General features: G+C 36.3%; 1 protein-coding gene across 22 annotated transcripts in view; it reads left to right on the top strand.

Annotated features, from left to right (window-relative positions):
* The window catches only part of CACNA1D (calcium voltage-gated channel subunit alpha1 D), a 195671-nt gene that overhangs the window by 127697 nt on the left and 43231 nt on the right, over window positions 1-24743 (top strand). For 10 of the 22 annotated variants that reach the window (XM_075433149.1, XM_075433151.1, XM_075433158.1 and 7 more), the window contains 10 exons: window positions 3168-3274; window positions 4400-4487; window positions 4972-5079; window positions 5249-5301; window positions 5559-5705; window positions 6372-6573; window positions 7757-7915; window positions 9229-9339; window positions 14512-14595; window positions 14921-15004. In XM_075433149.1, coding sequence (XP_075289264.1) covers window positions 3168-3274; window positions 4400-4487; window positions 4972-5079; window positions 5249-5301; window positions 5559-5705; window positions 6372-6573; window positions 7757-7915; window positions 9229-9339; window positions 14512-14595; window positions 14921-15004 — 1143 coding nt within the window. The remainder of the gene's footprint in view (window positions 1-3167; window positions 3275-4399; window positions 4488-4971; window positions 5080-5248; window positions 5302-5558; window positions 5706-6371; window positions 6574-7756; window positions 7916-9228; window positions 9340-14511; window positions 14596-14920; window positions 15005-24743) is intronic. The other 12 variants (XM_075433166.1, XM_075433161.1, XM_075433163.1 and 9 more) reach the window with 3 other exon arrangements.

Below are 24743 nucleotides of genomic sequence, written 5' to 3'. Positions count from 1 at the left end.
AAATATCCATTTTTTTTGCTGCTAGAGAAAGCCCAAATTAAATGAAAGAATGAAGCACGGACAAGAACTGTAGCATTAGATCAAAATAGTTCCTAACTCTGAATTTGAGAAGCCATACAAAATATATTACCAACATTTCTGTGGCAGAAGAGAGTCGGTAAACTTGTACGCACTCTGAGCAGCAGGTTGTATAGCTCCTGCAGTTCCAGTTGTGTTTCTCTAGGAGACAGAGGAATTGCAAAGCATGGCATAAAGAGGCATAACTGGATGTGTTGTGAATAGCAACATTCCTACTAACTGCAAAAGATTCTGACACTGAGCAACTTGAGTTATCAAAGGGAAGTAGGAAGCTCTAGAGCTTGGGCTGCTGAAATCTGAGTTCGTAAAATATTACAAAGAAACAAGAAGCCCCATCATAGCAAAAAATATTGATGCTCCTGGCTCCACTTTCTCCAGGAAGCTCTGCCCTGCCATGCATCTATAAAGGAAAATAAATTGTATCATAAAAAATGTAATAGACAACCAGAACATGACACACGTACGTATACAGTGCCTGCTTTACTAACATGTCTCAGACACGGCTTTGCTTGCTTATGTCTGGAGTCCTCCATGTATTCTGTGCTGGGTTTTGCGCTGTGCTTTCCACAGTATCTGTCAAACAGAAGCTGTGTGTGTTCTGCAAGGAGTAAATTCAAGACTAGACCTGCAGTAACAGTAGCATTCCTTAATTTCCAGGCAAAAAGTATATGAAACTGAAATTAAGATAACCAGAGGCAGTAGTATCAGCTGCAGCGAAGAAACTCGTAAAAACCAAGCACTGAAACAGAATTACTCTCTGCATGTGGAGAGTCTCCCTGTGCTCAATCTTATTGACTGCTTTGCAGACATGAGGATTTCCACATTGTGGTGTCGACTATATGAACAAGGATATGAATAACATAAAAGCTGCAACATCAGTTTAAAGCATTTAAGAATTCTCTTATATAACCCCTATATGGCATTAAAATCCAGTTTATCATCCTGTTGGCAGTACTTGTGAAATGTGAAAACATCAGAGCAGAGGTCAGGTTAGGGCCTTGGACTTTTAACGTTACCCCAGTTGTGCTAATCCCACACCATTTAAACCAGTCCCCACTGGTGTGGAATTGCAGGCAGGAAGAAAAGAGCAGCACTGGTGGTGCCCGGGGCGCTCAGCTCGGTGAGCGTCCTGCAGCATCTGCTCCACTGAAGGCTGTGGGACAGCGCTCACCACCTCAAACCCACTCTAGGCCTTGCTGCGGTCTTGATCTGTGCCAAAGACAGAATGATTTGCTATTGAGAGTTTTAGTCGAATGTTTCCGCTGGCATTTGTAGTGACTGAAATATGAGTCTCCATATAAAGATGGGGAGATAGTACTTCACCTGTATTTTTAGGTCAATGTGTCCTTACTTTTGTCTTTACATGAAACTTTGTCTGCTGCTAACTGATAACATGCTACAGCATAAATGAGTATTTGTAGATAGATGCAGGTTTGATACTCAAGGTTATTTTAGTGTTCAGCTCCCACTGATTTTAATGAGTTTAGCCATATTCTGTACAGCTGTAAGTGAAGAGAGCTACAAATTTATTAGAAATTTTATAATATAGTTATATTACCTCTGTCATGTTATGGCGTAGGTTAAAGCTTTAGGGTTTTTATTCTTCTAGTTTTGAGGAAGATTTAGTATTTTGATCACGACAAAAGAAAGCTTAATACGAGAATAAGGAGAGAAGGCTTTCAAGAAGAATGCATCTTTTGCAGTCTGCATTCCTTTGCAGATATCCACCTTTCCCTGACGCTGATCTTTTTTCATGCAAAAGGCCTCCAAATTTGGGCACATGAATAGCGACACGGTGGACTGCGAGATGCCCATTAGCAGTTGATAGCTCTCTTCTACTTTGTGGGACAGTCTTGAAAGATGTAATAGTCTGCTGCAAGAGGAAAGGAAATAAAATTTTTTGCTTCATCTTGAGGAACAGAGCATAAAGTAATGGGTTTAAAATGCACAGTCAATATCAGATGTTGACTGGCTGGCATTGAGTTTCCTTACCTGTGGAAAACAATGAGTAGCTGAAAGTACTTGAAGAGGACCTTGAGGATGAAGAAATTAGAATCCATGTTCCTGAACTTACAGCTAGGTATTTTTCAAAGGTATCCTTATTTTAATTTTAAGTTTAGTTTTAGTATTTCAGTTTTAATCCATAACTGTGGAAAACAACCCTGAAAAATTCTACTCAAGTGCAGATTCTGTGCTTCTAGTGGCTTAACTGAATTCCTCTGTTTTTTAACAGGTACATACTCTCAGTTATGTTAAGGGTCTAATTCTTATAGATTTAGGAGCCAAATTAAGCTTTATGATATCTGAGAACATATGCCCAGATTCTGTCTGCAGCCATAATTACTTAGAGTCTCTGCCACTGGCTTCTAAAGAAACCTCTAAATGATGCATGCAGGTTCTTTCACAAGATACCCTTTGTGTCCTTATTTCATCTTCATCTAGGTGAAGAAAGCAAAAAATGAAGAGAAAGTCCAGTAGGGAGAGCAATGTTTGATATTACCCACAGACCAGCAAAACTTGGGGACCCTTGTTGTCCGCACACAACAGAGAAAAATCTGTGGATTATTCCAAGATACCCACTTGTGATCTTAACATGTCTCCTGTAAGCCAAAGGCAAACAGCAGTGTAATGCTGCCTTGTGACAGCCTTGTGCTGGTTCTGTACCAGATTTGTCTCTCAGTTTTTGCAATATATTTTCAGCTCTTTCAATTCTCAAGACAGTATGAATGATTAGGAGTCAGAATCTGAATGTTATGTTTCAGTAAGCATGGAAATTTTATGGTTCTTGCAGTCATTTTTCTACAAAAGCCAAATCAATTCGGTGTAATCAGCTCAGCCTAATCATTTCTTAGACAAAATATAACATCAGAAACAATTAACACATTTGCTGGTGTTACTTGAGAAGAATTTTTATGATTTAAATGAAAGATTTAATGTATATAGTGAGATTGTTTTATATCTCAGTCGCTTTCAGAAAGTGAGTTAACATTGTATGCATTCACACTCTAGGCAAGTGTCTTGTAAACAGCCTAAATGTGAATTTGAATAAATTGAAATGCAGACTAAACGTGTAACAATTCTATTTTTAGATGACAGCTTTTGGAGCATTCCTTCATAAAGGGTCCTTCTGCAGGAATTATTTTAATTTGCTGGATTTGCTAGTTGTGGGTGTTTCTCTGGTATCATTTGGTATTCAGTAAGTACTATACTTATAATGCGAATGATTTATTTTTGCGTTGGGGTTTTATATTGAAATCAGTGTTTCAGCTCCTTTTATTCCCCCACTATGTGTGGGTGTACAGTATCAGTATTCAGGGCTGGGACTGGCAAGAGGTAGTGCTTTACATGGATAGTGTTGTAACTCATTACTAATATGGCTTGGAAACAAATTACTGCTTCCCACTATTACCAAGAGAACAAGGAAGAGCACCAGACCACTGTATATTGCATAGCAAGTAATTACTGAAGCTTGAGGAGGTTTATATACCCTCTTTTGTATTATTGCCACATCTACAATCTAGTTCTATGAGCTTGCTCTTTCAGCATTGACCTACTGGAATATGTAACTTGACAGTATCTGAAGGGAATAGAAGTTGTACCTTAATCAGGATTGGAAGTGGTAGTGAAGAGGTTCTTTTGCTTTGTTTGGATCAGGCCAGATGTAATAAAAGAATCTGAAGGTGCTTGTTGATTCACTGAGCAGTTGTGCCTCATTTAAAATCACCTGTGAAACCCTTAGTGACTTAGAAAAGAGCAAGTGCTGAGTGTCAATCAACTGCTTCCCACTTTGTATTCTGCTGGTACTAGAATACTTATTACACAAGCTTTCAGTTTCATAATATGTTCTTTAAAAGGCTGTCTGCTAGGATTTCCACAAAGTGCAGTCCTAGCTACTTAAACGAAGAGAATGTGAGTAATTTGAGATCTTTTCATCTCCAGCTGTTTGGAAGTTAAGGTATTCAGTGATTTACAGGATTTACACAGTGTCTTCAAAAGAGCTTGTCAGCGCTGAAAAACACTTTGGGGGCTATTTTACTCCTGACCAAACTTAACTGCATTAGAGGTCAGGCAAGCATCTGAGCTGTCATTGCCCAAGTTGCTCCAGAAATCAGAATAATTCTCATGGTATTTATGAGTTTGATACAATTTTCTAATATTAATAAGGGATCAATAAAGAAATACTTCAAAAAAATCTTGTGTGTGTATATGTATCTTGAGACTTTTTTGAAATTTCACATATAGGGAGGTTGCAAGAACATTGTTGTTCTTAGTAATAAAATCAGTTACCTTAAAAGTAACAACAACTTTTTTTCCCCCCTAGATCAAGTGCTATCTCAGTTGTGAAGATCCTCAGAGTTTTAAGAGTCTTGAGGCCTCTAAGGGCAATAAACAGAGCAAAAGGACTTAAGGTGTTTATTTTTATTTTTTGAGTTTTATTTCTGTTGGCCTGATAGTTCAGTCCTGTCTCAGGTTAAAAATTCTTGTGCAAGAAAAGTTGCCTACAGGAGTTCACAGGGTAAGGACATAAATCGGTTCCTGGCTCTTAAACATACTGGGCCAAGTTCTTCCCACAGTTACAGCAATTTACACGTGGAGGAACATCACTGCTACAGAGAGCAGATTTTGACCGTAATGCTTGCTGTGAACCAACATGCCAGAGCAGTATTTTAATTGTCTTTTCATAATGATTATGTAATGTTTAGTTGGTTGGTGTTGATGGGTCTATGTCAAAGGACTTATAGACAAATTCAGAAGTTTAATTATGATAGTAGGTATAATACTGACAACACAAAAATAGAAAAATAATCCGAATCTGATAAAATAGAATTTTACAATATGTATCCTGTGATACTAAGTAACAAGTTGTATTAAATTTTTTTTTTTTTTTTCCAGCATGTTGTTCAATGTGTCTTTGTGGCTATTAGAACTATTGGTAATATCATGATTGTTACAACTCTGCTGCAGTTTATGTTTGCTTGTATTGGAGTGCAGCTATTCAAGGTAAGTAGGCATGCTCAAAATTTACACTGCATCAAGAAAAGCAAAGCTGAGTTGAATTCTTTGTGACTTGCTGCTGGAACTGGGTTAGTCCCATTCTGAACCAATCATAGTATAAATATGTTTATTTTGCATATTCTGTATTTTGTCATTACTTTTTTTTTATATGTAGGGAAAATTCTACAGGTGCACTGATGAGGCAAAACAGAATCCTGAGGAATGCCGGTGAGAGCATCTTTGATCTAAGAATGCCACATTACATTTTGAATAATTTAAACTGTAGCAGATATGGGCAGGCATGTGTCAGGCCATTTAGATTAGTGTAAATTGGAATTATAATTTTAAATCCACCAGAAAACACTGCTTAGCAAGGAAATGAGAGAAGCTTAGGGATGGAGTAAAATAAACTGTTTTGAATAGTGTTGAGTAACTCTGAGGCTAATTTAATATTTCATTAATGACAGTTTGTTTCTCTCCCACAGAGGGATATACATCGTTTATAAAGATGGAGATGTTGATAATCCAATGGTCAAAGAGAGGGTTTGGCAAAATAGTGATTTCAACTTTGATAACGTTCTGTCGGCTATGATGGCCTTGTTTACAGTATCCACTTTTGAAGGCTGGCCAGCGTGAGTGATTTCTCCATGTTTTCAGAGCATTGTTCAGACAGTTACATTTTCCAGAATAGTTCTTTATTATTTACCAGGCATTTTTGGGGAACAAAACAGTCTTAAGTGATGATATAAAAACTTATGAATCTGTGCACTTTTCCTGTATTTGTTCATTCACCTCTGTTTATAAAGGGAGGGGTTTTTTTATGTTATTAGATTCTTAATCTTTCAGCTACTTTTGCTATAATGAGCTATACTTTAGCTCTAATGGAAATAATCCTTTTAGATGTTTGTCCCTCAATGCCCTTTAATATGAAAATTTTAGGCCTTTGAGTAAAACTTTAACTACAAAATCAGACAGTAGTACACGAGATAGAGAAGTACAGGAAGAGCAAACTACCACTCACTGTTTCCCTAAATGAGAAAAGTCTTAGAGGATAGCTTCATCTGTGGTGAAAAAAAATTTAAAAATACAGCCATCTGGTCATTACCTTGAATCTTTTGGGAAGAAGCATTATAGCATTGTGTGGTATGATTCTTCTGGTTTCGATATGCTTGTAAGCACTGCTAGCAACTAGAAAAAGATAACAATGAACAGCAGACCATTTCTGAAATCTGTTCTGAGTCTGCATATTTTACTCTCATTTTAATGCTAATAAAGATAAAATTTTGTTTGTTTTTCAGGCTGCTATACAAAGCCATTGATTCAAACGGCGAGAATGTAGGACCTGTATACAACTATAGAGTGGAGATTTCAATTTTTTTCATCATCTATATCATCATTATTGCTTTCTTTATGATGAACATATTTGTTGGTTTTGTGATTGTTACATTCCAAGAACAGGGAGAACAGGAGTATAAGAACTGTGAGCTGGACAAAAATCAGGTTAAAATAAATAATGAACTCTTCACTTTTGAAAGTATTCTTTTTTGTTTATGCATGAAGAGCTTCCTTTCTGCTTTGGGTCAGAAGGGGGCACCAAATGCATATCTTAGTAAAAAAAAATGAATTAGTACATACTATCAACTGGTATTCAGGTCATTGTATGTTCTTCTTTCTGTAAGCCCAGCATATCAGTCTTTTTGTTGTGAAAGGTGTTATGTTAAGATTGTTAGCTTCTTAGTGTCTCACATGGTGTCACATTAAGAAGAATACAGCACTTGCCAGCTTATCCACAGGCAGAGTCAGGTTTTACAATAGGAACAGGAAAATAAATTTTGAGTTCCGAATAGTCTGAAAGCATTAAAAATGTTGTACGCTTCCCCTCCCTCCCCCCCCCGCCATTTATTTAGAGATTCACAGAAGATATTCAGATTCACATTTTAAAATGTTTAATCCTTTGGCTGAGAAACTCATCAATCACCAGTCATGATTTTTCAGGTACTCTTGTCTAACTTTAACACACTTCAAAGTTAAGCATTAAACTTTAGCCAGCTTTCGTTCTGCATTTTGTGCCCCATCAGTCAGCTTTACAAGCATTCTTCAAAAGACAAGTGGAAGGCCCAGCCTAAATGAAGATTTCAGGGACTAATAGAGCAGACGAATCAATGATGTTTCTCCATATGTGGCATGACTTTGCTGGGCAATTTAACTGAACTAGTAGGAATAACTCTTCCTCAATATTTATTTTTCTGACTCTGGGTTTTTATGCTATGCATTTGCATTGGTGGTTGAAAAGTTAGTAAAGACAAAGTATGACTTAGATGAATTAATAATCATGCTATTAATAGTCGTGCTATATACTGTACATACATATAGTCTGCGGTATACTGCTGTGTGCAACTACACTGTATAAAGGTGAAACACTTCAGAATTTCCATGAGCATTATTTGATTCTTTGCATGTGGCTGAGTAGTGCATATGATTAGGTACAGTTGTAAATAACCAAGTGAGGATTACTAAGCTACTTGATTATTAATAAACACTTAATAATAAAACCCCCTATATCAAGTAGATAGACTGCCTGTTTGTAAGACTTACATTTAACAATTTGCAGTTATTAATTATATTATTGGTTGATTAAATGTTAGGTATAGTCTGACAGCTTTTGATGTATTTGCTTTTACAGCGTCAGTGTGTAGAATATGCCTTGAAGGCACGTCCTCTTCGTAGATATATTCCAAAAAATCCTTACCAATACAAGTTCTGGTATGTGGTGAATTCTACTGGATTTGAATACATCATGTTTGTCCTCATCATGCTGAACACACTTTGCTTGGCTATGCAGGTAGGAAAACCAGAAGCTCTTTTGAAGTTGTTGGTATAAATTGCAGGGAAGGAATGGCTAATATAATACCTTTCATTTATGGCAGACTGTACTTTTTTATGAAGTCAAATTTAAAAAAAAACACCTCTGATCATAGTACTCTTCTGTGATGTGTTCTATTATGTTCATCAGTTCTCTGAAGCAAAATTGTTTAAAACAGTTTCATGTTGATAAAGGTCTTCCTAACCTAATCAAGCTCTTTGAGTTTCATTTTCTACCTATAGTGTAATTTGATTTAAATTATATGTGTGTGTTCCCAAGATAATCCACGTGCAAGAAGATCTGAGGAGAACATAGAAGTCTAATTTTGTTAGCAAACGTTTCTCTCAACCCCTTAGATTCTTTTATCTAATATATTCTTTTATGCAGTGCCTTTAAGCATTACTTCTATGTAGTTTCTGTACTTGTTCTATGTTCAGTTTTTATATGTACTACTCTATGTTTGGTTGGATGGGACTGAATGATCTTCAGTCCCTTCCAACTCAAACCATTCTGTGATATTTCTATCCTCTGTATCTATATCTTCTTCAGAAGTTCAGATATAAAACTCTAGTTTTGTGTGATAATGCAAACCTCACACAAACATGTTGTCATTTATTAGCTCTATATATATATCTGTGTATTTTTTATTTGTGGGGTTTTTTTGTGTGTATGTATGTTTTTATTATTACAGTTTTTCTACATTATGTACGCAGTTCTTCACCAGCTACTTCCCTTATCACTTTTCCAAGTTGTCTCTCTCTTTACCCTAGTACTTCAGATTTTGATAAGAAACAGAATGGTTCAAATTCAGTTCACAAAACCATTGTACTTCTGTCAGTAAACTTGCATGCACTGTATCCTCTTAAAAATATCACTCCTACACAATACCTGTTATTCAGTGACTAATATACTGCAAGCTTTCTAAGCAGGCGTGACACAAGGTTATGTAATTTTAAAACCTGATATATAAAACTTGGGAAAATACGGTTGTCTAATCCTCCTGTTTTGAGGGAGTGGTGTTCTTCCCAAAACCGTCTCTCTGGAGATTCTCTTAGGATGTAGAGGAATGACAATTTTGTTCCAATTTGTGCCTAAACAGAGTAGATTTAAACAACTCGATTCTTGACCAGAGATATTCAATTAGTCTTCTGTGTATATAGGTGTGCATCATAAATACTAATGGAAAATATTTTCCTGTGCTGCATTTTTGCCAACTTTGTCTTAGGCTGCCTTGCATTCACTTAATATTTTAAAGCCTTTACTTCTAAAAGTATTGTATTTTTCATTCACAGCACTATGGACAGTCTAAGCTCTTTAATGATGCAATGGACATTATGAATATGGTTTTCACAGGAGTGTTCACTGTTGAAATGGTTTTGAAACTGATTGCATTCAAACCCAAGGTAAGTTTTAGATATGATTTAATTAGGCCATCACCACAGGAATTAAGTATAACGTAAGTTTCACACTAGCTGTATGTTATTCAAAGAACAAAAAGAACCTATGTTTCCCACATTTATCTATCAGTGAAGTCATTATACAAATGTTAATCTGATAATATGTATATATGTAACTCCAGGAAATGAAATACAGATATCAGAAAAAATATTACAAGGTGGTTCATGAGATCTGGAATATTTTGAGGTAATGAAAATATCCCTTTGTAAATCAGATAAATCATGTCCTGTTAGAAGCATTACCACTTCTCTTATTTATGATATGACATTCATAACTTTACACTAAGTTAATATCCAGTAAAGACCTGTATGTTATGTTATATTTCCTATTCTAAAATGCAAAATTATTTCTTTACTTTATAAAATATAGCCAAGAACTATAAACATACACATAAATAATTTATATATTCAAGACCCTTTTTAGATTTTTTGTTGTCAGTTATACTTACACACTATTTGATAGAAGGCCCCACAGTCAGCAGTTGATTCCTTGCCTTAAAGGGACACTGTCAAAATGAATAATACAGAAACATTTTCAAAACTAGATTTTCAAGAGAAACTGATAACTATAATTACTAATTGAAAAAGAAGAGATGAAAATTAGACTGTAACAGTTAATGCAGTCTTTTGTTCAGTTCTCATACCCCATTTATGACAGTGCAAAAGTTAATAATGAAAAACTAAACTAAATTTTGTTTTCAGTACAATTAAATCAATATTTATTCTGGGCTTGTGTTTAAGTAAGAAAAATGTGGTCACTCAGTATATACGGAATTTGAAAAAAGCCAGTTATGCCATTTGAAGTTTACTGATCTCGCCATCTAAGGCTGATATTTCTCGTTTTCCATTGCCCTTCTTTTCAAGGAATCAGGATATTTGCATCTGGAATTGGCTGAACTGTGCCCTTTCTTGGTGTTAAGTAGCAAACTGGATGACTGTAGGCTGTGTGGGCAATCTTATTCTTGCTTTAACCAAGCTAGCTCTGATATTTAGAGTGACATAGTCATGGCTGCCCAGAGCTCGGCATGGAGTAGATGTTTAGCTACTTTCCAGCTTTTCAGAAATATTTATTCAGCTTCCATTTAGTCATGAGCTCGGTTGTGGAGCCTGAGCTACTTGATTTAAAGCTAGCTTGTATTTGCCTGCAGAAATAAACAAATTATACATCACTTGAGGTCTGGTGTTGAGATGTGAAGTGTGGAGTTCTGGGTGAATGCTTACCCACTCCCGTAGTCTCGCTCTGCACTGTCCAGTCCATTGTACATTTCTAATGAATTTATTTGTATTTTTGTGTCACCTATCTTATTTAAATGCTAAGGATTTCACATTAAAAATAACACAATACGAGGCCCCAGAGGAGATGGCTCAGATATGTGGACCACAGTGTCATGAGTATGCTGATTGTGTTTCCTGATTTGTATTTCCTGTTCTATATCTGTGTTTCACACTGAAGTTTCAGAAGACTTTGCTGCATTTTATCATCCACTCTTTGAAAGAAGGCTGTGAATCCTTGTATGGTTCTCCATGCACTTATGACTGTAGTCAGAAATAGCAGCTAATGCAAAATATAGTGGTCTGATCATGAGTGTATAAATCACAGTGCTCCATCTGTTATGGACTTCCTACTTATTATCAGATGCAATGTCTGAATACTGGTCTCTAAGACGTCGTACAATTTGAGTTTTAATTCTTGCAACATGCTTTCTATCCAACTGGATGTTTTTACTGTGACAGGGATCTGATGAACCCTGAGAGTCTGAAGGGCAGACACTGTCAGTGAAAGGTTCTCGTTTCCTGAATTTTGTTCCCTCATAGATGCAGAACACCTTAAACTTGTTAATTAGCAGGACAAGGTTAAAAGGCCATGATATTAATCAGACTTTGGGCCGAGATTAATTAGAAAAATAAGAATAGATAAAAGCATGTTAGTCTTTCTCATCTGCTTGACAGTGTGCCCTTAATACATTGACAAAAATCCTGTGAAAAATGTGATCTTTTTGTTTTGCTGGTCATGCAAACTTAGGGCTACTATAAATTATTGATACTCTTGCTATAATATTGTGTTATTTAAAACCAAGGTACTGCAGACTGCCTTCCAGCTCTGAAATACATATAAAACTTGGAGAAGTGATAGATACTAAAGGTGATGCTGAGTGTCTGGCACACTTCCTGACTGGGAGATTGGAACACAGTACTTTGCAAAATGAGTCCCTAAACTTTTTAACAGAGTACTAAAAGAACTAAAATATTTATGTGGCAGATCTATAGAAACATATTTTGGTGTTAATTCAATATGCCTACCTATTCCCCATGATTTGTGATTTTATCCTTCAGCATTTCTCAATGAATAAATTTTTCATAATATAAGTTAAAAGAGCAGGCCTTTTTTCTTCACATTGTTCTTCACATTTGCTAAAATCTGTTACTTAGAATGGTTTAGTACAGTACAAACCAAAATACAGCTATGAAATCTAAAATAGTACATCAACACATACCGTATGTACAGCTTCATGATAGCTAGCTGTTACTTAAACTTGTAATGATTTTCCATGTCATTTTACATCAGATTTTTGTAAGAAAAAAGGAAAGATGGCTAGTAAGTGAATTGATCTTGGGTAATTGCAGTGGTGAAAACAACTTATTTGCATGATGTTTATTTGCTGTGACTTGTCCATTCCTCCCTTTTCCAAAAACCATCTTTATTTTCTCTTAGTTTTTTTTGTTTATTTGTATGCTTTTGCTTTACATATTACTTTGAACAATATTTGTCTATACTGATGGAAAAGGTTTCATAAAAGAAATAAATGCGTAAAGTATTTTAGCTGTATCGAATCAAAAAGTGAATTTGTTATTTCAGTGCCTTATATTGTAGCATGTCTAGTAAATATAGCTGAAATTAACCTTTATTTGGAGGACCTTTTTCGGTTCCTGTTGTTGTAGAGGAAGTTGGATAGCACACCTCCGGATTGTGCTGGTTATCTGTTTGCCATTTGCCAGTAGTCTCTTATTTCATGTATGCATATAAATATCACCATTTTAAAATCAAGAATGATACTTGTTTTAAATAGGAGAAAAAGGGAATATGAATGATCAGGAAGAATATTATGAGAGTAGCTCCCCTTCTTTTGCTGGCAGCTACTAATCTCTTTAGGATTATAAATTTCAGTATTGTTGAGGTGATTCAGCATAGTGTTTAGTAGAAACTTTGGGAATGGCTTATTCTTGGGAAGTGGGATGACTAAGGAAGGAGAGATAGGGAGTTGTGCAGGAGCGCTCAGAAATGGATGCATTTGTTCAGGAGGCCAAATCCATGAACACTGGCTTTTGCCCCAAGACTGGAATTGATGATTAATCCCAAAGAAGCAGTGCATGTCGCACAAAGGGCTGTAGTGATAATCATACTCTGATCTAGTTTCCTTTTACAGCCCCTTCCTTAAATGAGGGAATGAATATAGTAATTTGTGTTTTGAAAGAGCTAAAAGAGAGTAGCATTAGAAACATAATGAGCCTTTCCTGATTTTGCTCAGTGCTTACTCCACTAGAATATGCTCTAGAGCTGTTGTCTTCTGTAGCAGCTCTCTCGTAGTCTCCAAGAGCAAATTTCCACATGAAACTAGCTTTTTTTTCAAATAGTAATGCACTTGAGTGTAATCTTTAAGCTATGAAGTTACTAGAAATTCTAACAGTTCAACATTGTGGGAAAAATATTGTCCAATTCTAGAAAAATTTGTAGCTGATTTTGCTTTTCTGTGCTAACACCACATGTAACAACTTAAACTACTCAGCTAAAACATTATCTCATAGTAAACAGAGTAACAATAAGTGTAACTAGACATAAGGTTAGGTTAGCACACTTGTCATATTAAACATTTTGCTAAATTTATTTTTTTAGTGCTTCAGTAGTGGCTGCAAGTTAGTATTTTTAAATTAATTACCAGGAAAGCAGAATGTACATGTACAAAATGCACATTTTGGCCTTTGTCATTTAATGACCATTCCTTAGGCATGGCTGGCTGATAAATTAATAAATCTGAAAAAGGGCAAGTTCAGCCATTTTTGCAATTCTGAATTTCTGTAATACCTAGGAAAAAATCTGCATATTGCAGAAAACCTACATATCCTGTCTCTGTAGAGTTGCCTTCAACAGAGTCATACATCTTGATTTGTTCCCAGTGACAGATGGATCCTGGAACCTACCCCAAGGTTTCTTCTGAAATGCCTTTTTTCTCGAATATGCAGTTTTGATGCTGATAGACAGCTGATTGTATGATAGCACTTTATAACCATTTGCAGCAGTGTGCCAGTAACATATACATAGGGAATATCTTTAAAGCCATAAAATCTCAGAAGGGAATATCTTTAAAGCCATAAAATCTCAGAAGGGTGACTAAGCAATTTATGAAAATGAAATTTCAGACTCTGGACTGTCTGCATTAAAAGCATGAAGAAATTGTTGAAGTTGCTATGGTTCCTAGCACTGACTTCACTGGTTACAGAATCAGGCCCTGACTGCAAATGTAGCGTGAGTTCATATATTAAACTTGGTTTAATAGAAGATTAGTAGAAGATTAAGTAAGTTCTCTAATATTTATGCCCATTTCCACGTTAATAATTGTGCATGATTAACCAGTGATGAGCTTTGACCCTTTAAATATTTTTACCAGTCGCTTAGGATATCATAAAGTCATTAATGTTAAGGAGGTTTCAATTGGCTTGGTCTTGTAGAAATATTATTAAAGGGATTTTGTTAGGGTATATACTAAGAATTTTTCAGCCTTGCTAGAAGTCCAAAACCGGTTTTGGATGATGGCTTGCCAACATTGTGCTTATACGGTGGTGTATTATGCATGTGTACTGCGTGTGTGTGTGTGTGTGTGCGCGTGTCTGTCCGTGTGTGTGTCTGTACATGTATATATATAAAGTATATATATACACACACATGCACATATATGTTGCTTTTCCTTCAGTAGGCAATATTGTTTGTTTTGTTTTGTTTTCTCATTAGACCACAGGTTTTGTTTAACTAATTTCTGTTTATGCAAAACTAAACAGAAGTATGCAAATATTTGACATTTCATGTGTAATCACAAACGTTTGCACCCTGCCTGCTCTGTTCAGGGCTATTTTAGTGATGCCTGGAATACGTTTGACTCCCTCATCGTTATTGGCAGCATAGTAGACGTCGTTCTCAGTGAAGCTGATGTGAGTATACCCCAGCTTACTTTCCCCAGTCCCTACTCCTCTTTCTCTGTCTCCCCACTATTTCCATCATCTGGACAAGTCACAGATTTTGATCTGATGTTTCTAAAGTTTGAGTACAGACCAGTCATAGGTCAATTATGTTGATATGGGAAATAAATAGCCTCTTTTTCTACCAATTTTTTTAGCTATGAAAAGGAAATATTAGATTTTATAGTGGTACATCAGAGAAGCCTAGTGTGTTTGTGTTATAACACTGTCCTTTTCTTCTCTTTTTCTGTTTGTGTTTTTCTCTTGCTCTCTTTCTGCTGAATGCTTGTCCTAACAGCACTATTTCACTGATGCATGGAACACTTTTGATGCCTTAATTGTTGTTGGTAGCGTCGTTGATATTGCTATAACAGAAGTTAATGTAAGTAGCAACTGTTCATGCACTAAAAAGTAATTGCTGTCGTCAAGAAATACAGAAAATGTAAACTTTATCCCCCCAAATCTGTTCTTAGAAAAGTATGTTTTATCCTGGAATCACAGACCAAAATATTGATATAGATGTTTATACAAGCTGTTATTATAAATCCATATACCTGTATAGATGCAAATGCACACAACATAGTGAAACAATGAGAATTATATTTTCTATATATGTACAGAAATTATTTAAAATGTTTTAGGTATAAAAAAGGAATTAAGCCTCTGTTACTATTTTAGTTGAAGCCCAGTGACTCTTGTAGGTATCTTGACCAAGATAATTCAAGATTCTGTGAGTTGTTTCGGTGGCTTAGTTTAACAAATAATGTGTTTTTTGCTGTGGGCGGTTTGGTTTTTAGAGCGATGTTAGTATTCTATAGTTTTGCTATCTCATGGGGTTAGGCAAAAAAAGAGTACATAATGAAAGTAAGGCTTTCCATGCTGTGACAAATAGAATGTTTATTTTTTCCTATTCCTTTTGCTTTTCCCATTGTGCAGTTAATATTTTGAGATTTGAATTACTCTTGAAGTAGTCGGAAAACTGTCTTTTCACCAAAATTTTGACTGATGTCCATTATACGTGTAGGTGTTTGGACAGCAGAAAGATCCCTTTCCAAAGAAAAAGATCGGGAAATACTGATTTTTGCATTTTTCAATCTCATTTGTTGGTTTTAATAAGGAAAGCTGTATTACAAAAATGAGAAATGAAAGATAACAAAATATATACCAGTTCTGTAGCAGATATGCAAGTGTTTCCCAAACTTACATGTTTCTTTACCTAGTCAAAATAAAATTTCAGAGGAAAGTGCCTCTTGCCTCTACTGCTTCTTGAGACCTCAAAAAGGGGAACTGAAGGAGGTGACACTTGTGTCCAACCCAGTCACTGAAAATGCTCAGGGAGCACACAGGCTCGGTAGGTGAGGGTAGGGTATTCCACCTGCTGAAGATCTTACCTCTTTATCTTTCTGAGAACCAAGTTATCCAGAAATACCCATAACGCAGGAGAATCCCAAACATTCACATATTTTCCCTGTACCAAAGAACAGATTTATCAGAGAAAGCTGTAGATATAAATAATTGCTTGGTATTCTTTTAAGCTTGCATGTTTTTCTACAGCAGTCACAGTTTATGAGCTGGCTAATAACTTTCCTTTTAAGTTTTAGTAAGCTACTTGCTAGACAACTTTTTTTGCCTCAGTGGATTTTATTACTTCCCCAAATGGTTTCTTTTCAGTAGAAATATTTAATACACATCATCTTTCAAAACACTTCTAAATTTGAACAAATACTCTTCAGTGATGAGTATTTAAGTTGCAATATCTCTATCATATTTTGGGGAAGCAAAACCATCCTGTGGCTGTTGTTGCCATTTAATTGAAACAGTTTTTCAGAGAAAACACATTTTAAAATTTGTTTTCCAAAGTGGTTCAAGTCAGAAATTTAGGATCACATTCCTCCAGTCCATAGCAGAAACAATACCCTTTACTCCATTTAGACAGTACCTTGATTTTTGGCACTGTAAATACCAGGCTAATGAAGTTCTGCAGGAACATGGAATAGAAATTGTATTTGAAAAAAATGTGACCTGTTCCAGGCATTCCAGGATGAGGGGGAAGAAATGCATGATTCTCAAATCAGATCTGTCTAGAAGACAATTTTTGGCTTTCAGTGCATTGTTCTGATTAGCAGACCACCTGCTAGGAGCTTGGATTTGGCAGGCTGATATCGATTGAGGCCATGGATTTCTTTTGGCATCTCCGTGAGCTTAAGCAGCCTTCACCCACAGCCCTTCTTATGGTCATAGCCATGTGGGCTGTGCTTCCACAAGAGTTTGGGGACTTCACAGTTGGCTGGATGAGGTGCTGAGCACAAAGTATTGGCAAAAGTGTGGGCTGTGGTAGGGCAGAAATGAGTAGATAAGGCTGCTGCCAAAGGAAGTACTTCCTATACTGTGCCATACAGGTCTCCCTTCAAAGTATATTAGCAATGGCACAGACAACATCAATTAGTGGCGGTAGTTGCTGTTGAGAGACAGTGGTTTATATAGTTTTTTACTTCTTTGGTTCTAGTCTATTTGGTAAGCATAGTAATACCCATTATAAATACATTTCAACCAAATATAGAAAAAACAAATGTATTCTTTTATCTCTTTTTTTAAGAGATGGCAGAATACCTTCAAGCATACACAGAGTCTATTAGGCCTCATTAAAGACTTAAAAATTCTTTGTAAAGCTGGAAATTCTACACTGCCATCTCAAAGAGTAAACACAATCAAAATAATTTTTAAGGCTGATTCACTTTAAAATTGCTTCCTGATTTTATGTTAAACTGTGAGAATCTCACGACTGCATTACTGGAGAGAACAATGGAGGACTGACAGGAGAACGTGTGAGCAGAAGGACCTTAGTCTGACCCTTAGATTTCAGACTGATTTTGCTCAGTTCTTGGGGGCGATGGATCTTACCATCTGTGAACTGAAGGAACCTGAGCTGACAGGGAGGGTCAGTCACCACAGGACTGCGTTGTCCCATTGAGACGTTTCTCAAAGTATAATTACAGTTCATGGAGAAGATTTTTTAAAAACTGTCTCTAATTTGTTTTTGGTGTTTGTTTTGTTTGGGTTTTTTTCCCAGAAAAGTTTGGATTTAGACTTTCAGCTCAAGTCTTGACAATTTACCCCCTATTTCCATTCACAGTAGTAGTGATGTGGATGAGCATAGTATCTGAGGAGCACAAAAAGACCAATCATTTAGAGTAGCTTTCCCTGATAACTGCAAAATGTACTTGATTGTGAAGAGATTGAAAAATAGCTCAAATGTACTTCTGTGATCATATAAGATGTCCCTGCATTTAATCTCATATTTAACGCTGTATGGACAGTGTTAATTTGACAGCATTACTTGTACCTGATCACTGCTGAGCTTTCAGCTGTGAAGAACACTGTCATTTTAATAATTCACACATTTGTCTTGAAAATATTCTGGAGATGCCTTTCTTCAGGAAAAGTACACACCACAGTCAACATCTAGCACTGTCATTTCTTAGTTTTTCATGCTATACTCACTGGAGAAAAAAGGCTCATCTTTGATGTCTTCTAGTACTGCACAGCAGACTATTTGTGTACTAAGTATTGTCTGTTTCTGGTCTTTTCCACTTTTTTGTGCTTTGTTTGTGCAAGTCATTAATGTATTCCAGTTTCAGTATATTTCTGGGCTTGATTTCCCATTTTCAACGTGAAACAGTGAATACTGCAGAGTGTCCTGGGAAATTTGTTAGATTTTTATTACTTTTATTGTTTTGTTTCTACTGAATTATTCCTGCTTCATTAGTTTGGTGTAAATTTCTATAATCCAAATTCAGTATTTTAGAATCTTAATATTTTTTCAGCATTCTGAATTGTGCCATTCCACCTGCGCGTTTATCTAACACTGACAGTGATTCTGGGAAATCTACAGCTCTGCTTAGATGCTGACAAGACTCTGTTTTCAATGGGATTTCAAGCATGATTGAAATGGCATCTGTGAAAATTCCCGCTATAGAAACTTATTAAACTGAGGAAGCTCAGCCTTGTTTGAGGGGTGATCTGAAACAGTGTAAATTGCTAACACGAATATAAAATCAGATCTTGTTGCAGCTGTAACTGTATGAGTACAGCCAACTTAATTGATCAGTGTAAAAGAAGATTTGAAAGAATGTGAATACCTAAAATAACGTACTCAAGATGAACTTAACAATCTTATAGATGTGCATATATAATATATATGCTGTGGAAACAGCTCCGGGTCTTTCTTATAGTCTAGCTGTATACATTTAGACTAATTCCAAAGGTCAGCAAGTTCTAGTATGTAAGATGTTTGTATCTGACCCATTTTTTTCGAGAGTGGGTTGGACTTTCTAGTTACATATCACCTTGATTTCAGTATTAAATTCTGGAAATTAAATGTCATCTCTTTTTGTTGTTTCATTTTTAATTTTTTTTTAACATTTATAATAATGTATATGGTGCCCTGAGGCTGAGTCTTCTGATCCAGTAACCTCCCATTCACATATAATCCAGGACATTACCGTGGCTTGAATATTTTTTGTGCCCATGGAAATCAGTGTGTAATGTGTTCAGCAATTTACAGGACTGCTTAGCGTCCTCAAGGACTGGATCAATGACCAGCTCCAGAAATGAACCACCTCAGAGCAACATATATTTTGGCAATACACATTTTCTATGATTGTTTTTTTTAATTTACTCTGTCATTTAATATCCCTTCCTTTAACCAGTTATTCTTTTATGAACCTAATTAGTTTTCGTGTTCATTTTATTTTTAGAAATTTTTAGAGGCAAGTATATATAAGTAAATATATACGGTATAGCAATAAAAAATTAAAGACACTACTAAAATCAATAGAAGTACTTGTGGGTTTTGTGATCTTTTCAAAAAGTTTCACATGGCACACAAGGTCTTGTGTGGTCATGAAAATGGTTGCTTTTCAATTAAAAAAGCAGAGCAGTGATTGTGAGATACAAAATGTGGTCAGTCCATTGTGGGAGAAGGACATATATAACTTAAGACAATGAGAGATAAATTGGGAAAAAATTCTGAATAAATGAGCAAGTTCTTAAATGGAAATAACAGACAAGTTTCAATCTGGCCTTGCTATATAGAAATGATCTTATTTGTCAGCTCAGAAACCATTCAGATGACCAGCACTGGATGACTTAGAGGCATGATCACATTGTTACAGTAGCAGTTACAAAGGTTTTAATTCACATTTTTTATTTAAGTTTCTTTTACCATTCATGTGCTGCCAAAATGTCAAGAAAATAATGGAGAGTTCACTTTTCTTTTGTGCAAATGTTTAATGCAGTCCCTATGGGACTGATTTTGTGCTTGAAGTAAAGTTAGAATTGAAGTTCTTTGCTGAAATAGGGCTTAAAGGAACAACATTCATATCTTCCTCCTGAGCCCCTCAGGAAAACCTGTTTGTCTTGAATCACCACTGTAAACATGTGAGGTTTATCCAACGCCTACACTACCATAACAACCAACAGTGGTTAGTAGCACTGTCATACATCAAAAAAGTCTCTTTCAAAACCAGAACTGGATATTCTGCCATTTGGGAAGCAGGAGCACCATTATTACCATTTCAGCACTATGCAGGGCATAATGTTGACTTGCGAACAGTGGGATGCTCTTTTTGTTTACTAGACTCCTAGTGCAGCATGTACTGGGAGAGCTGGTGTTTATGTAGTTGCCCCACTCAGTAACTGGTGGGACAGCTGATCTTGCTTGTGCGGGGAAGTGGATTAAAAAACCTCATATCTACCTCCTGTAAGAGATTCTGGATTCCAATTTTGAACAAAAGCACTGCAATTCAGTTTGAAATACATTCTCATATGGCTTTGCTTTCGTTAGTATGAAGTCTTATTGCAATATGAAATATATACTGTGTTGCAATATTTAATTTGGAAATAGTAAATTTCTGAGCTGCTTTTGTGAAGGTGTTAATACTAATAATTTACTATATTGCAAAATTGAATAGTTATTAGTTATAATAATACCCTATGCCATTAACATGTTATGAACTTTCAGTTTTAAATGCATCTTTTACAAGAGAAAAGATACTTCTTTTATCTAGTGTGGGGTTCTTCACACTGATTCAAAACTTTAACTAAATTATGTATATGGGTATTTGGTTCATGTTGAACAGGGAATATGGAGAGCACTGATAAGACTACAAAGAAAATTACTTGCTAGCATGTTTAAATTCCCATAATTATTCTCTGAACAAATTATCTGTATCTATACGTATATAAATGCATACAGACACATGTACTACACATTTCTGAAGATATTTTGGCAACCTGAATGATTTCCTATATATGTTATTGTCATCATATTTATTTGTCATTAAGATGTTTCCCTCTGTATTTGTAATGATGATTACATCATCATTCTGTGTTCATTTGTTTTGGCATACTCTCGTAGCCTTTGGCACAATCTGTGATAAAGAAGCATTTGATCAACACCTTATACTAATATCCACTGGTTTTCACCATGTTTAATTTTTCTTAAACACAGAGCTACAGTTTGCTTCCAATGCATGATGCAATCTGTTTCACACCTTCACAGTTTTGACATTGAAGCTTTTTTCAGTTAGGATGTTTATTTTGAACTTTTGTTGCAATAAGAAGAGTATAATGAGGAATTACTGGTTAGGAAATGTGATAAATTTTTCATAAATAGCAATAAATACTTGACCAAAATTGGTAGCAGGTTGCGAACAGTTTTATCAGTGAATCAGAAATTTAGATTGATCATTGGTTAATCTTTTTTGAGGGTTGGGATTTTTGGGGGAAGAAAGCTGCTGTGTTGAACTTTGATAATGAAAAAAGAAAAATCATATGTTGCTGCCTGTTTGAAGTATTTAGGAATTGGCTTAAAGTTACATAGTTATGAAGTGCTTTGCTGAACCACGGTCTCAGTGTCGCTGGCACACGGCAGACAGAAAAGGTAGAATAATTAAGCCAGTCTCTGTCCTCATTTACCTCATTGCAGTATAACTGTTAGCCAGGCAGAGAAAGCAGCAGCTGTTCATTTATTCTAGCTGTGCCCCATACCAGACTTCTAGCAGTGATCCCAGAAGCACGTCTGTCATCTTAGGAATCACATAGTCCCATGGAGGACAAAAAAAATCATGATAATGACCAGCCAGTCCTGAAGCGTTTGGGACATGAGTAGTATTGGAATGACTGGTGGAAGGTGAGGGGAAAGAGGAGGATGTAGGTAGATGGCCTGACTGCAGGAAACATTTTTATTTGCATTGTTGTCAGCAACCATCATCCAGACACTCTCTGCTCAACCTGCCCATCCCCCACCCCCCAGTCTCATAGAATCATAGAATGGTTTGGGTTGGAAGAGATCTTAAAGATCATCTGGTTCCAAACCCCCTGCCATCAGCAGGGACATCTTCCACCAGATCAGGGTGCTCAGAGCCCCGTCCAACCTGGCCTTGAACACTGCCAGGGAGGGGGCAGCCACAGCTTCTCTGAGCAACCTGGGCCAGTGTCTCACCACCCTCATGGTGAAGAATTTCTTCCTAATATCTAATCTAAATCTGCCCGACTTTCTGTGAGCAGCACTGAGAATCAGCCCCCCACTTATAAAAGCTATTTTGGTTAACACAGAAAGCTGAAAAGTCTGGTGAAAGGGGTCATTTTAGGAGCTGTGTGGTCTGCAACACATTAGGCATGAGTCCCTCAAGTCTATTCTAATACTTTCCCTACATATACATGATGTGCCACCTAATTACGTGTGTATGTGTCAAGTGATATTACTGAAGTTGCAAATTAGGTTATGTGTTTGGGTAGTGTGTTTTTTCCTTGTCTGTAGGAAGCAGGTGTTCTCTTTGTCAGTCTGTTAATTCCTGTTTCTGAAGATTGTGTTATCTTAATCTTAGTTTCCTGGATCTTAGTATTACTTTATGCTGGATGGACACACATAAAAGTTAAATAACTTGATCTCTTAGATGAGCATTTCCTTTATAAATAAGTATGAATAAGGTTTTCTTTGTGGCATATCACTATATTAGCTTCATTATAATTAGTATTAATAATATATACCAAGCTGCTGTATTATGAGAGGGAAATGCCTGATTCGAAGACCTGGTAGGAAAAACCTAACTACAATGTATACTGTTAAGCAGGTATTCTTTATTGCAGCGCTGAGCACACAGGGGATTTCTCCTCCAAATGTGCGCGCCAGACACCCTGTTACTTCAGGTTAAATACAATCACACATGTAAATATTCATTATATTTCTAAGATCTACTTAGCATATTCATTACTTTCCCGATAACTAATTAGCATATGTAAATATCTTTCACGTATGTCTGTTAGCATCTCTGGGTGGTCTTTGGGCGTCCCAAGATGAAGGCCCATCTTCTTCATCAGGGTGTTTGCTAATTGACCTTTGTTTCTGCTCAAACTCAGTTCTAGGATCATGTACATCATGTCCTTCAGGTTGTTTGGCTCTGGTCTTGTTGCTCTCTTGGTGCCTCCTTATCTCTGTAGCTTGGCACATTTGCCCTCCCAAGGCCGAGCTGTCTGCAGTAGAATTATTTCGGAGTCTCTTTTATCCCACAATTATCCCAATTATTTGCTGGGAACCAAGACCACTTTTGTTTCATGTAATTATTTTGTCTAACGACTAAGTGATAGCTTGTGCCCATGTCCATCCACTACATTCTTTAATGAGAAAACAGAGATTAGTGTAACAGTTACATCATTAGATCACTATGCATGCAGGAATACAAGTTACAGTAACAGTAACAGACTACTAAAATCTAGAAAATATTAAGTCTTTTTTGTTATAGTTTCATGTTTCTTACAATCCCCTCTATCATGTCAGAGAGGGTAAAAAATTAGATGCACTCACTTTAAAATGTCAGTAACCAAAATACTTGGCTAATAAAAGGCAGAAGTTGAATATTTTCAGCTCCGGTAGAAAAAAAATCCTCTGGTATCAGGAGTTCATTTTCATTGGTTGTTTCTAGCGTCTGTCTCCACCTGAGTATTTTTGTAAATTTACTTTTTGTGAACAGTGTGTTTTCCTTCATTCCTGGCCTGCTCCTTCCAGTGTCCATAATTTATAATCTCTTGCATATGACATCATAACACTTTCCAGTAGCAGCAGATCAGCCATCAGAAGCAGGCAACTGGGACTGTTTAGTCCAAAGAAGCTGGGAAAGAGTGATTTGTGAGAGGAGTGTGCGTTACACAGTCCTGTGCACACACAAATGCGCCTACAGAAATACCTTCGGTGCCCTTCAGACAGAAAAAAAAGTTGAGGGATTTTGCACTCTTTCCTAAGGACCTGCAGTAGAACTGTTCACATAGTTTTGGTAACCTGATCTCTGCCTGCGTTTTCAAAAGTGACAATTAAGCAATTATTAGGATAGTTATATGTAGAAAAAGTTTTTTTACTGACTTTTGTGAGGGTTTTTTCATAGAATCATAGAATGGTTTGGGTTGGAAGGGACCTTAAAGATCATCTGGTTCCAAACCCCCTGCCATCAGCAGGGACATCTTCCACCACACCAGGTTGCTCAGAGCTCCATCCAACCTGGCCTTGAACACTGCCAGGGAAGGGGCAGCCACAGTTTCTCTGGGCAACCTGGGCCAGTGTCTCACCACCCTCATGGTGAAGAATTTCTTCCTAATATCTAGTTTAAATCTGCCCTCTTTTAGTTTAGAGCCGTTCCCGCTTGTCCTATCACTACACATCCTTGTGAAAAGTCATAACCAAATCATAATGCACACTCCTCATTATTTTTTGCTTTTCAAAAGCAATTAAATAAAAATCTGTAGGATTCAAGTATCCTTGTTCTGTTCTTATCTATCCCATTACATATCGCTGTCCTAATACTGTTCCTAGCTTACTTGGGGCCCCGTCTTTCTCCTATAAAACTTAGCAGGAAAACCTCCCAAATGCAAATCCTAGAATTTTACTTAATTTTTTTTTTTTTTACTGTCAATTTGTGATGATACTGTAATTCAATCTGTTCTTAATCTGTCAAATACTTCATTTAATTTTAGATGATACAAAATATTGAATGCTAATTAAGTAATTTGCTCTTTGATTAAGACAGTATCAAGCTCAGCATGAGTCAGTCACCAGAGATTAATATGAA

Source organism: Opisthocomus hoazin, chromosome 11 (assembly GCF_030867145.1).
Source record: "Opisthocomus hoazin isolate bOpiHoa1 chromosome 11, bOpiHoa1.hap1, whole genome shotgun sequence".
Classification (NCBI taxonomy): domain Eukaryota; kingdom Metazoa; phylum Chordata; class Aves; order Opisthocomiformes; family Opisthocomidae; genus Opisthocomus; species Opisthocomus hoazin.
Note: the sequence above shows the minus strand (reverse complement) of the source record. Positions and strands in the feature narration are given on the sequence as shown.